The sequence below is a fragment of the Ictidomys tridecemlineatus genome, chromosome 6, assembly GCF_052094955.1.
Source record: "Ictidomys tridecemlineatus isolate mIctTri1 chromosome 6, mIctTri1.hap1, whole genome shotgun sequence".
NCBI lineage: Eukaryota > Metazoa > Chordata > Mammalia > Rodentia > Sciuridae > Ictidomys > Ictidomys tridecemlineatus.
The window spans coordinates 103,103,284-103,117,412 of NC_135482.1; the positions used below are offsets into that span (position 1 = coordinate 103,103,284).

At 38.8% G+C, this 14,129-nt stretch overlaps 1 protein-coding gene across 1 annotated transcript in view; it reads right to left on the reverse strand.

Annotated features, from left to right (window-relative positions):
- Nucleotides 1–1,207: 1,207 nt before the first annotated feature.
- Nucleotides 1,208–14,129, reverse strand: part of LOC101970787 (antigen WC1.1-like) — a 35,956-nt gene continuing 23,034 nt past the window's right edge. Inside the window, exons 8-13 of the mRNA XM_078015891.1 lie at nucleotides 5,686–5,727; nucleotides 5,282–5,596; nucleotides 4,511–4,648; nucleotides 4,037–4,132; nucleotides 2,551–2,697; nucleotides 1,208–1,541 (exon numbers count right to left, since the gene is read on the reverse strand). Of these exons, the coding sequence (XP_077872017.1) occupies nucleotides 1,423–1,541; nucleotides 2,551–2,697; nucleotides 4,037–4,132; nucleotides 4,511–4,648; nucleotides 5,282–5,596; nucleotides 5,686–5,727 (857 nt within the window). The 3' untranslated portion in view covers nucleotides 1,208–1,422. The remainder of the gene's footprint in view (nucleotides 1,542–2,550; nucleotides 2,698–4,036; nucleotides 4,133–4,510; nucleotides 4,649–5,281; nucleotides 5,597–5,685; nucleotides 5,728–14,129) is intronic.

Sequence of the window (14,129 nt, forward strand, 5' to 3'; positions counted from 1 at the left end):
TGAACCTAGAAGACATTATGTTTAGTGAAATAAGCCAAAGAAAGGTAAGTACTTTAGATATCACATATGTGAAACTAAAGAAATTAAACTCACAGAGAGTAGAATGGTGGTTACCAGGAACTAGAGGCAAAGAAAATAGAAAATGTTGGCCAAAGGGTACAAATTTTCACTTATCAGATGAAAAAGTTCTGGGAAATCCAATATACATTATGAGTAGTGATAAATGTGCTAAGTAATTTGTTGCAATAATCATTACATAACATATATGTATATCAAATCATGCCATTGTATACCTTGAATATTCATTGTCAATTAAATATTTTAAGATAAAGGCAAAGAAGACAATGTAATATTTCCAAAGTGACATAAGAAAAGTTACTAATACAAAATTGTATATACAGTGAAAATAGCCTTCAAACGTGAAGGCAGAATAAAGACATTTTAGGATGAATAACTAAAAAGAACCAATAAAAAAAATTTAATTTTTTTTAAATGAGAGAATTTGTTAACAAATTTTCACTACAAAAATGCTAAAAAAAATTCTTCAAGTTAAAAGGAGAAGACAATAGATGGAAACCTGGATCTAGAAGAATTAAAAACAGCAAACATAAAAAACAAAGTCCTTATTTTTCCACTTTCTTTAAAATACATATGACTAAGGGCTGGGGTTGTGGCTCAGTGGTAGAGTGCCCACCTAGCATGCATGAGGCACTGCGTTCCATCCTCAGCACCACATAAATGTAAAATAAGGATATTGTGTCCATCTAAAACTTAAGAATAAACATTTTTCAAAAATACATATGACTAAAATAAAGGGGTTATCCAATGAAACTCCAAAGATCAGTAGAGGAAAAGGGACCCAAGGGGTAGGAGGAGGTGGGGGAAAAGAGAAAGGCTGGGCAATGATATTGGCCAAATTATATTGTTATATTGTGTGAATGTTTGAGCATATAACAACAAATCCCATCATTATGTACAACTATAATACACCAATAAAAAAATGTGGAAAGTTAAAAAATAAAATATACATGATTATTTAAGGCATAAAATAATAAAACTGTAGAATAGACATTAAAATTCATGAACATATATATTTTACATATATGATATATTATTATTTCTGAGGAAATATTATATATATGTGTATACATATGGAGTAACACTTAAGAAGGAAATAACTGGAATAGTTAGTACTATATTTTGGCAAAGTTTTTTTACTTCACCTGCATATCAGGTACAATATCACTTTTAAAGAGATTGTGAAAAGATAATGCATGGAATCATTTATTATGAATAATTTTCTTCCATCGTAGGTAAATGTTCAATCTATACAGTAATGAGAGAAGACAGAATTCTCTTTTGTTTTGGGAAACAATATCACAACGAGTTCTCTGAAGATTTGATTGCTCCAAAAAAATAGAACTAAATGGCAGCAACCTCAATATCATCATAGCCAGGGTCTTCTTGTCCCAGGAACAGGGAGGATCCTATCTCTTCCATGCTAGAGTTGACAGTTTCTCTGGGAGACTGAGGAGAGGTGCCTGAAACAGTAAAGAAAACCCAAGTTTCATTAGTGACAAGGCAGTAGAGACCTCTTATAGAAGGAAAGACAAGTACAGAGTGGCTGCAAAATACCTATGTGGGCCCAGAGCTTGTCTGAAAGGCCAGACAGAGCTGCCTCATTCTGAGGGCTCTGTGCAAAATCTGATTTGATGTCAACAAGAGAGATGGGTCAATAACAGTGAGGAATACAAAAGAGCTATGAGCACTCTCTTCCAGAGGAGGCTGGTCTGATTCCTTAAAAAATTGAGGCAGTAGGTGACTTGTCTTGATTCCTCGGTATCTCAATAACAGACCCTACTTGACAAAGTATTTATGAAAACATTTTGGGTCCCCTGGCAGATGCCCAAGGAGGGCAGCTCAACCACATCCCAGTCTACCATTTGCCCACCAATACCCATACATAAGCAGCAAGCCTGGTCTTAGAGGAAAATGTTATATATCCGTTGAAATAATGAGAGAAAACAGTCTCTTCCTTCTAACCTCATATTGCTACATGAGCTCTTCCCTGTTCCTGGCTTGTTTCAGCTATTTCATCTCTTCTGAAAGGAGAAACATATTGTGTTTCCTGAGTCCCTGTCCACCACATGTTGGATGTAGACATATTTGTATGAGTTGCAGAAACTTTTTAAATTTATTTCAATTTTTTAAACCTAAGACAAGGTATGTGTTCTGACAACAAATATAGGTACTCTTTCAGATCATGAGAAGTAATCTGGGAGGTCTTTAAATAGAAATGTGAGTTAAATCCATGAGCTGTAAAATTTTGTTTTGGGGAAACCATGTAACCAAACATTTGAAGTTGATATTTCCCTCTATCAATGCAGAATGCAATGGCTGTAATTAAGTGTTGAAATTTCTTCACTAGAAGGAAGAGCCTATTCTATGACTATTCTTTTCTAGTAAAGAAAAGCTAATGATTGATAGTTTCACTGTCATCTTTCCCATGACAAGGAAGTAAGACTACTGTAGACTGAGCTGTCCACTTACCTGAATAACAATACCTAGCTCCACCTCCTTTTTCTAGGAAAAAATAGTTCTCATTCATCCCAGGGACAGAAGGAATTTCAGAAACAGTTAACTCGTCAACATCATCATAACCATATCCTGTGACACTGACATGCTGTCCCAGTCGTTCTGAAAATAAAAGAAGAATAATGTGAAAAAGCAAAATATGCATTGGACTAGGTGATGCCTTAAGTATGCTCTAAAGCTGAGATTTTAGTAGCTAGTTAATATAGGCATATTAATATACCAAGGCTGTCCCAAAAGCATACATTTGATCTCAATATTTTTAAAAACCCTGTAAATGCTCTAAATATTCCAATATATTATGATCAATAACATTTTCCTAAAATGGTGTTTCATATCAAAAAACATCAACAAAAGTTATTGTACTACAAGTGTCAGGTACTGTTTTCTGGCATATGGCCCAGAGTTGAAACACATAATATGTACACATCTGTAATTGCAGGCAATGAATCAGAACCAAGAGAACCCAGGCTGTTCATGTGCCATCAGAGGCAGGAGGAGATAAAGGGAAGCATGGCTTTCAACCATTGCACATACAAGTAATCCCACCAATCCCAATCACAGGAGGCCTGGGTTTTCAATACACCTACGTGCTCTGCTGGCCTTAGGTTCTCATCTCCACAGAGCTGTACTGAACATGCCTCATTCCAAGAGCTGTCCACATTGACCACTTGGGGAAAGGTCTAGAGGGGACATTTTTGGCTACAGAAAAGAGATCCTGGTAGTTGATAAATATAGGCACTACACATTCTATGTATCCAGGAATAATCAATTTTTGTCTCAATATTCACATAAGCCACAAAATTATTCATATGTTACTATATCTCAGGGTCAATATCATACTTCCAATGTTTTCTCTCACCATGGAATTTTTTATAGGATCAGGTTCAGATGCTACTCTTTTAAATATAGCCCTTGAATTTACAATAATACATTTGATATATGTCTATGATCCCATAGAAGTAGCTTTGGATACTGAGAGAATTGCACCTGAGCTTTCCCTTTCTGAAGTGACAGAATGGTCAGAGAGGAAGAAAAATGGTTGTTAATTGGACAGAAGATATCTTTTCCATCCTAATCACAGGAGGATGTTCTTCTCACATCATAACCTCCTCCTCACCCCACCATTCAAGGGAACACCTGTCTCTACTACCTGGGGCAGATTCAGGGTCTCCATTCTCCTCATGGTGCCCTGTGTAATATGACAGCTTAGTCGCTGAGTCATCAGACAGATTTCCTGGTAGGGAGAAAAACATCACAGGCAAACACACATGTCATGGTTCGGGAGAAATATGGAAGCTTTAGATTTGTAGAGAGAGGGCTTGGAGCTCCTGCCTTAGGAGGAGGATGGCCATATAGGTTGGGTAGTGATGGGGTCTGTGCTCCCTGAAGACTGCCATACCCATGACCAACTCGGGAACAGAAAGGAGGGTAGGGAACACACCTGGGCTGTCCTGCAGGTCCTCATTCTCTGGATTCATGAGGTAATCTATCTCCTGGTACAGGGCCTCATCAACAGCATCTTCAAAAGTAGATAAGTCTGGGGAAAGCAGAATGAGTTCAGAGATTGCTCCTGGAGGTGCTTCCCTTACCAACAGAAAAACCTGTTGGAGACACTCCTCTGGGCTACCAGAGTCCCTTTCTTTAGCTTCTGCTCTGTTAGTTCAAACTATGTGTCCTGACTCTACCTGAATACTATACTCAATCTCCACTGACATGGTCCATACAAGAAGCCATTATTTTTCAGAGTTTCCATATTCAACCCAGGACCAAGGATTCCAGTGCTTTAAATGCTGAAGTATGTAAAGCAGTTTTCCAAATAATAAGAATGGAGACTCAAACATACTTTTGAAGGAATCACAACGGTTCCACCATTCTCCCTGAATACTTTCCATGTCACAACATCCCTAATTCCCACCTGGGCGCTCTGTTCTCCATCTATGCAGCTGAATCCCAAGGATGATAAGGACCAGGAAGAGAAGGGCTCCCAGGATGATGCAAAGGATTCCAGGTAAGGAGGAGATACCAGGGACAGGGGTTGAGACTGAACTGGTACCTGAGGAGGAAAAAGGATCATGAGTCTTTGGAGAAGACCATAAGCCCAGGAGAATCCAATTACCCTGGCCATCCCTTGATTCTTCAGGACCATGAAGTGCCTAACTCAGATACAATGGATCTGCCTGAACCCCAAGATGTTAAGATCCTGCTCTGAGCTATGTCAACGATCTTCTGAGTTTGGTTTTAAGGAATTTCTGTAAAGTGAACATTGGTGAGGCTTTGGAGCCCTTGGCTACTACAATTTAATAAACTGTATGGCCTGTTCTAACCCTGATCATCAGGCCTACTATAATTTTGTCAAAAATATGTAGACTTCATAGTGCAGGACTCTGAAAATATGTCTCCCTTATCACATGGGTCGGAGCAGAAGAACCACTTACTTCTAGATTTGGGAGAAACTCTAGTTCTTTCACCTGAAGAGAAGAGAAGGAAAATGAAATCACTGAAATGGTTCTGGGAATGTCACTGGGTCCCAACCACTACCTCTGGCACATGGTTCTGTCCCAGAAGCCAGGAAATTAGGCACAACCTTCCACAGCCAGAGCTCAGGGTAGCAAAGTAGCCTGGGAAGCCCTCTGGATGCAAACACACTCTTTCAACCCTAGGCCCCCCACCTGGTCCTGCTACTCACCAGAGCACCTCACACCAGTGTCCTCCTCATGCTTGCAGTCACTCTGTCCCCAGGGTGCTGCAGCACAGGCCCACAGGGAGGGCTCCCTGCCCCTGCACTGCACCTCATCCAGCCAGATGCTTCCATTTCCAGGGCCAAATGCAGCCTTCCCTGGGGCTTCCAGGGCAGAGCCACAGCCCAGCTGCTGACACACCACCTCAGCCTCTGCCAGGCTCCAGGAGTCATCACACACGGTGCCCCAGGCGCCTTCATGCCAAACCTCCACTCGCCCTGAGCACTCACTGTCTCCTCCCCTGAGTCGGAGCTTCTCTTTGTCTGAAAAGGCAGCAGCACCTCCACTTACTCCCTGGTGGGAGGAAAGGAGCCCCTGGAAGCCATGGGGAAGGTGGGAGGGGATGAGGTACCTGTGCAGGGCACAGTGGCTGGACAGCTCTTGGGTCGGTTTCCTGCAGGAGCAGACAGTGAGGACACACCAGTCAGGGTCAACTGGAGTGGTCCTGCCCAGGACAAGGTTCTTGAAGGTCCTGGGCTCAGATCAAGTGACAGGTGGAGATATCAAGCTTCACACACAGTCTAAGGTCCTGTGTTACCAAGACATTTCCTGGAGCATATCCCTATCAGCAGCTGAAATTATTTTTATCAGTTTCCATTTTTTCACTCTCCCCATTTTCTGAACAAACATAAATACAAATGTGCTGTCTTGTACTCGCCCTCTCTCACTCATTCCCCACAATGCAAACTCCACCAGAGGAAGGACTTTGCCTTGTCATTCCTGCTGATCCTACTATCAAGACAGGGTCTGGCACATCCACATATATGTGGAGAATCTTCTATGAATGTTATGAATAGGGACTTGATAAATATTTATTGAATGGACAAATTTTATTCTCCATTTATTCAAGAACTCTTATTCTGCTAAAAAGCAATTCCTTTACATTCTTGCTAATCAGTAAGGTAATAAATAAAATACAAATTGATGTCAATAACTTGTAGTAATAAATATTGGGCATTAAAAATATAATTAATGCATGATCACAAAAGTAATTTGTGTTTAATGTTACACTTAATTTTTAATAGAAAATTGTAAAACAGATCAAAAGAATAGAAGATTTCTATTCTATAAAAGTAATAGAGCGCCAGGCATGGTGGCACATACCTGTAATCCCAGCAATTCACAAGACTAAGGCAAGAAAATTCCAAGTCCAAACCAGTCTCAGCAACTTAAAGAGACCCTGTCTCAAAACAAAAATAAAAAGGACTAGGGCCGGGAACAATGGCGCATGCCTGTAATCCCAGTGGCTTGGGAGGCTGAGGCAGGAGGATGGTGAGTTCAAAGCCAACCTCAGCAACAGCAAGTTGCTGAGCAACTCAGTGAGACTTGTCTCTTAAAAAAAATAGGGCTGGGGCTAAGGCTCAGTAGTGGAGTGCCCTTGAGTTCAATCCTCAGTACCAAAAAAAAAAAGGACTGGGATATGGCTCAATAATTTAGCATTCCGAAATTGGAAATCAATGATAAAAAAAGGAAGGAAAAATCCTACACCACATGGAAAATGAACAATATGTTATTGAAAGATCAATAGGTTACAGAAGACATAAAGGAAGAGATAAAAAAATTCTTAGAGTCAAATGATAATACAGACACAACATACCGGAATCTATGGGACACAATGAAAGCAGTTTTAAGAGGGAAATTCATATCCTGGAGTTCTTTCATCAAAAAAAGAAAAAACCAACAAATAAATGAACTCACACTACACCTCAAAAACCTAGAAAAGGAAGAACAAAACAACAGCAATTGTAGTAGAAGACAAGAAATAATTAAAATTAGAGCAGAAATAAACGAAATTGAAACAAAAAAAACCATTGAAAAAATTGATAAAACTAAAAGTTGGTTCTTTGAAAAAATAAATAAGATAGACAAGCCCTTAGCTATGCTAACAAAAAGAAGAAGAGAGAGAACTCAAATTACTAATATACGGGATGAAAAAGGCAATATCACAACAGACACTACAGAAATACAGAAGATAATTAGAAAGTATTTTGAAACCCTATATTCTAATAAAATAGAAGATAACGAAGATATCGATAAATTTCTTAAGGCATATGATTTGCCCAGATTGAGACAGGAAGACACACACAATTTAAACAGACCAATAACAAAGGAAGAAATAGAAGAACCATCAAAAGACTACCAACCAAGAAAAGCCCTGGACCTGATGGGTATACAGCGGAGTTCTACAAAACCTTCAAAGAAGAACTAATACCAATACTTTTCAAACTATTTCAAGAAATAGAAAAAGAAGGAGCTCTTCCAAATTCATTCTATGAGGCCAACATCACCCTGATCCCAAAACCAGACAAAGACACTTCAAAGAAAGAAAACTACAGACCAATATCTCTAATGAACTTGGATGCAAAAATTCTCAATAAAATTCTGGCGAATCGAATACAAAAACATATCAGAAAACTTGTGCACCATGATCAAGTAGGATTCATCCCTGGGATGCAAGGCTGGTTCAATATACGGAAATCAATACATGCTATTCACCACATCAATAGGCTTAAAGACAAGAACCATATGATCATCTCGATAGATGCAGAAAAAGCATTTGACAAAATACAACATCCCTTTATGTTCAAAACATTAGAAAAACTAGGGATATCAGGAACTTACCTCAACATTGTAAAAGCTATATATGCTAAACCTCAGACTAGCATCATCCTAAACGGAGAAAAACTGAAGGCATTCCCTCTAAAATCTGGAACAAGACAGGGATGTCCTCTATCACCACTTCTATTCAATTTAGTTCTTGAAGTAGACAGACAAAAGAAATTAAAGGCATAAAAATAGGAAAAGAAGAAATTAAATTATCGCTATTTGCAGATGACATGATAATTTACTTAACAGACCCAAAAGGATCTACAAAGAAGCTGCTAGAGTTAATAAATGAATTCAGCAAAGTGGCAGGATATAAAATCAACACGCACAAATCAAAGGCATTCCTGTATATCAGCAACAAAACCTCTGAAATGGAAATAAGGAAAACCACTCCATTCACAATATCCTCAAAGAAAATAAGATACTTGGGAATCAACCTAACAAAAGAGGTGAAAGATTTATACAATGAAAACTACATAACCCTAAAGAGAGAGATAGAAGAAGATCTCAGAAGATGGAAAAATGTACCCTGTTCATGGATAGGCAGAACTAACATCATCAAAATGGCGATATTACCCAAAGTTCTCTACAGGTTTAATGCGATGCCAATCAGAATCCCAAAGACATTTCTTGTAGAAATAGATAAAGCAATCATGAAATTCATATGGAAAAACAAAAGACCCAGAATAGCAAAAGCAATTGTAAGCAGGAAGTGTGACTCTGGAGGTATAGCGATACCAGAGCTCAAACTGTACTACAAAGCAATAGTAACAAAAACAGCATGGTACTGGTACCAAAACAGGCAGGTGGACCAATGGTACAGAATAGAGGACACAGAGACTAATCCACAAAGTTACAACTATCTTATATTTGATAAAGGGGCTAAAAACATGCAATGGAGGAAGGATAGCATCTTCAACAAATGGTGTTGGGAAAATTGGAAATGCATATGCAACAAAATGAAATTGAATCCCTTTCTCTCGCCAGCCACAAAAGTTAACTCAAAATCGATCAAGGAGCTAGATATAAAAACAGAGACACTGCGTCTGATAGAAGGAAAAGTTGGCTACGATCTACATATTGTGGGGTCGGGCTCCAAATTCCTTAATAGAACACCTGTAGCCCAAGAGTTAATAACAAGAATAAACAAATGGGACCTACTTAAACTAAAAAGTTTTTTCTCAGCAAGAGAAACAGTAAAAGAGGTAAATAGAGAGCCTACATCCTGGGAACAAATTTTTACCCCTCACACCTCAGATAGAGCCCTAATATCCAGAATGTACAAAGAACTCAAAAAATTAAACAATAAGATAACAAATAATCCAATCAACAAATGGGCCAAGGACCTGAACAGACACTTCTCAGAGGAGGACATACAATCAATCCACAAGCACATGAGAAAATGCTCACCATCTCTAGCAATCAGAGAAATGCAAATCAAAACCACCCTAAGATACCATTTCACTCCTGTAAGATTGGCAGCCATTATGAAGTCAAACAACAATAAGTGTTGGCGAGGATGTGGGGAAAAGGGCACACTTGTTCACTGCTGGTGGGACTGCAAAATGGTGAGGCCAATTTGGAAAGCAGTATGGAGATTCCTGGGAAAGCTGGGAATGGATCCACCATCTGACCCAGCTATTGCCCTTCTTGGACTATTCCCTGAGGACCTTAAAAGAGCACACTATACGGATACGGCCACATCAATGATTATAGCAGCACAATTCACAATAGCTAGACTGTGGAACCAACCTAGATGCCCTTCAATAGATGAGTGGATAAAAAAATTGTGGCAGCTATACACAATGGAGTATTATGCAGCACTAAGAAACGACAAAATCATAGAATTTGCAGGGAAATGGATGGCATTAGAGCAGATTATGCTAAGTGAAGCTAGCCAAGCCCTAAAAAACAAATGTCAAATGTCTTCTTTGATATAAAGAGAGCCACTAAGAATAGAACAGGAAGGAAGAGCATGAGGAAAAGACTAACAGTAAACTAAGACGAATGGGGGGAGAGAAAGGAAGAGAGAAGGGAAAACATATGGAAATGGTAGGAGACCTTCAGTGATACACAAAATTATAAGAGGTTATGAGGGGCAAGGGGGTGGGGGGAAAAAAAGGGGAGAGAATTGAACAACAGCAGAGGAGGTAGAGAGGGAAGATGGGAGGGGAGGGGAGGGGAGGGGGGATAGTAGGGGATAGGAAAGGTAGCAGAATACAACAGTCACTAATATGCCATTATGTAAAAATGTGAGTATGTAACAGAAGTGAGTCTGTATTATATATTTGGGGAGTTCAAAACCCAATTGAGTCGAATGTATGAAAGATGATATGTCTTGAGCTCTGTAATGTTTTTAACAATCAATAAAAAAAATAATAATTTAGCATTCCATATGTTCAATTCTTGGTACAAAAAAAAATCAGGTAAAAAACAGTAGAACAATAGCTAGCCGGTAAGAACAAAATATATAAATATATGCACAAAACTCAAATAAATATATTAAGGAAAAAATAATACATGAGAGTTCACAGAGATAACATAGAAACAAAAAATTATAAAAAATTGAAACCAAAAGAAGTACATATACATGCAAAATAATACCAAGAAAATAAATGTCTACATGGCACTTGTTATTAAAAACCAGTATTGATATATATTATTGTCCTTTTATCCTGTCACATCTGTCTATGCAGGAACATCTCTGAAAACGAAGGCAGGACTTCTCTTGAGTGGTTGATCACCTTCAGGATGGTAGACATGCCTACCTCTCATTTCATGATGTCTTATTTCAGAAAAAAAATTATCTAGTATACAGTTTTACTGCTTGATATCTCTTTAGCTGCCATAGGAAAAAGGCCGGGGCAGGGGGGGGGGGTGAGGAAAGAGAGACGGAAGAGAATATAAACATCTGCCTCTCAAGTATTTATCATCACATTCTTCCTAGCTGCATATTTGGACAATTCTCACAATTCATTCATTTTTATCTTAAATGATATGGTAGGAGTTGCTGACAATTTTGATAATTTATTCTCCGTGAAAATGAAGGAAATGGTACTTACCAGTTCATTTATCCTATTTACTTCAGGGTAATATTAATAGACAAAGGATGATGTGATATGACTAAGTTATCCTTTTACATTTTTACATGTCTTTCTTGCTTATAATGAATAAATAATGTTTTTGTAACTTAAGTAAAATAGAAAGGAAGTGGTTTCTCTCTAAGCCTAATACAAACTGGTGGGAACATAAATCTCCTTGCACAAACCTCTATGCACAAAACCAGCAAAAGCAAGTGTGGCCTATTTGGGGAAGAAGAGAAAGATGGGAGGGTGTAAGAGGAGACGGGTTGGCCATCCCTTCCTTGTGGACCTCACAGGAGTGAGGTTCTTCTGTTATTTGTTCTTAGAGTAAACCCAAGTATGCCCCCCTTGCAATTTCGATGCATCAGTTACAACTGTTTCCCCTGGAACATCTCATGAACAATCTCCTCCCTCTTCCATGATGAAGTCCTTCAATGTCTAAGCACAATATGCTGACCGCAGCTTCCCTGGCATTTCGGTTTCTAGTTGTTTTTGCACCTGGGACACACAATGAAATGTGCCAGTGTTACTTTTAAAGGCAACTCACCCAACCCACATCAACACATTAATCTACTTGGTATTCAAATAAATCTATTTCCAGCACCATATTTCTCACTCTCTCTCCCTCATAGTCTGCTTTTCAAAAGGACTTTGTACAGTTTTCATCTACTTAGTATTCTTTGGTACTTTTATTTCTGGTTTGCACCCCATTCAAACTCTCCACTCTAAAATGTGTTCTCGGGCTGGGGATGTGGCTCAAGCGATAGCGCGCTCGCCTGGCATGCATGCGGCCCGGGTTCGATCCTCAGCACCACATACCACCAAAGACGTTGTGTCCGCCAAGAACTAAAAAATGAATATTAAAAATTCTCTCTCTTTCTCTCCTCTCTCACTCTCTCTTTAAAAAAAATAAATAAAAAAAATAAAATAAAACGTGTTCTCACTAAGATGCTCAGTGGCATACAATTACCTAATCACCTAATCTAATGGGCACTTTTCTGTTTTTATTTACTTTATGGCTGCAACAGATTTTGACATATTTAATTATCCAACTTTTCTTCAAAATTTCCAGAATATTTAGCAAAGAAGACAGATAGTGCAAAGGCCCTAAGAAGAGAACACATTAGAAAGAAAGTTTCCTGGGGAATAAACAAAACAACACAGTTTTGTTTTGTTTTGTTTTTTAAAAAACCCACTGTCCTCTTCAATGAAACAAAGACAGTCAATATGTACATGAGTGGAAGAGTAACAGGAGAGGAAAGCTGTAGAACAGGTCTTAAGGACCTTGTCAAGAGGATAAGCATAGGGCTAGGGATGTGGTTCAAGCAGTAATGTGCTCACCTGGCATGCACGGGGTGCTAGGTTCGATCCTCAGCACCACATAGAAATAAAATAAAGATGTTGTGATCACCAAAAACTGAAAGCAAATATTTTTTTAAAAAAGAGGATAAGTGTTCTGGATTTTATATTAAGCTCAACTGAAAGGAGGCTTAAAATTAAGGAGAAAATGATACTAATTTTTAAAACACCTCTCTGGTTGACAATCAATTATAGAAGAAAGAGATTGGAAGTAGGTGATCACCAGAGACACTTGTTTAATCTAGGCAACAGATGATCTTCCCTGGACTAACAATGACATGGAATGAGTACAAGGATTAAGGATATACTTGAGGATAGAAGCAACAGAGTTTGCTATTATATGAGATGTGGAGGAAAAGAGAAATGGAGAAATGAGGTTGACTACTGTGTATTGATATTAAGTGACTGGGCAATGATAGTAACATTTACTGCAATGGAGAATATAGCAGGTAGAAAGGGTTAGGAGCAAGCCTAGAAGGGTGGAATCAAGCATTCTTTTTTAGAGGTTAAATTTGAGTTGCCTATTATATATACAAGTGAAGATGTCATGCAAAACTTGAATACAAGAATTTTTAGTATAGGCAGAGCTAAGCTATAGAGGTACATATTTAGGAAATGTTGGCATATAGATGTCGTATAAGTCCATGTGGCTCAGGATGAGAGCACAACTAAGAAAAAGTAGAGATCTTATACATATCCCTTAGAGTGTCTAAAATGTAGAATCTGAGCTAAGGTGTTCTAGCATATGAACTTAATGAGGTAGAGTAACAAAAGCAAAAAATAATAATTTTGAGAAGGAAAGACAATGCTGCTAAGATGTCAAGAACAAAATAACAGAGCTGGGGAAGTGGCTCAAGCGGTAGTGGGCTCGCCTGGCATGCATCAAAGCCCAGGTTTGATCCTCAGCACCACATACAAACAAAGATGTTGTGTCCGCCGAAAACTGAAAAATAAATATTAAAAAAAATCTCTCTCTCTCTCTGTAAAATATATATATATATATATATATATATATATATATATATATATATAACAAACTCAGGCCTATTTTTTAGATTTCTTTTTTTTTAACCACTTCTGAGGAGTGATGAGATCTAAAACCTAACTGAAATGAATTCAGCACAGTAGACCCAGACAGAGACTGTTGGCAATACTGGTAAACATGTAGGTTGTGGAGAGGAGGGCAGAGGGATAAAGAGGGCAGCAGCTGGAGAAGGAAGTGAGGTAGAAAAAGAATACTCATTTGTGTGCTTCTCAAGATATCAGGAATCAAGCCCTTAGGTACATTGATGGATGTATTATAAGCTTTGCATCACTTTGTACTTGCATACCTGACAAAACAACTTAGAGGAGGAAAGGTTTATTTTTGTTCACAGTATAAGAGGATTCAACTGAAGTTGAGCCAGCTCCAGGACAGAAATATCACGGTGGAAGGGTATGGGGGAGGTGGGTGCTACTCAGCATATAATAGAGGAGACAAGATGTAGTCCCCAGGGGCATTACTTCAGGGGCATGTACCTCCTCCAGACACACCTCACCTGCCTACAGCTACCAGCTGATTGGAATTCTGAGAAGTCATAGATGCAATCAGTATTATATGGGTGCCCCTTGACCACTCAGGAGTTCCCTGTGATGTGGCAGACGAAAACAAACAAATGCCTCTTCAACGGGATGGTCACAGGGGGGCGGGGGGGGGGCGGTCTGCCTAAGAGTGGTCTCTAACTCTGGTCCAGCATCTTCCACTTCT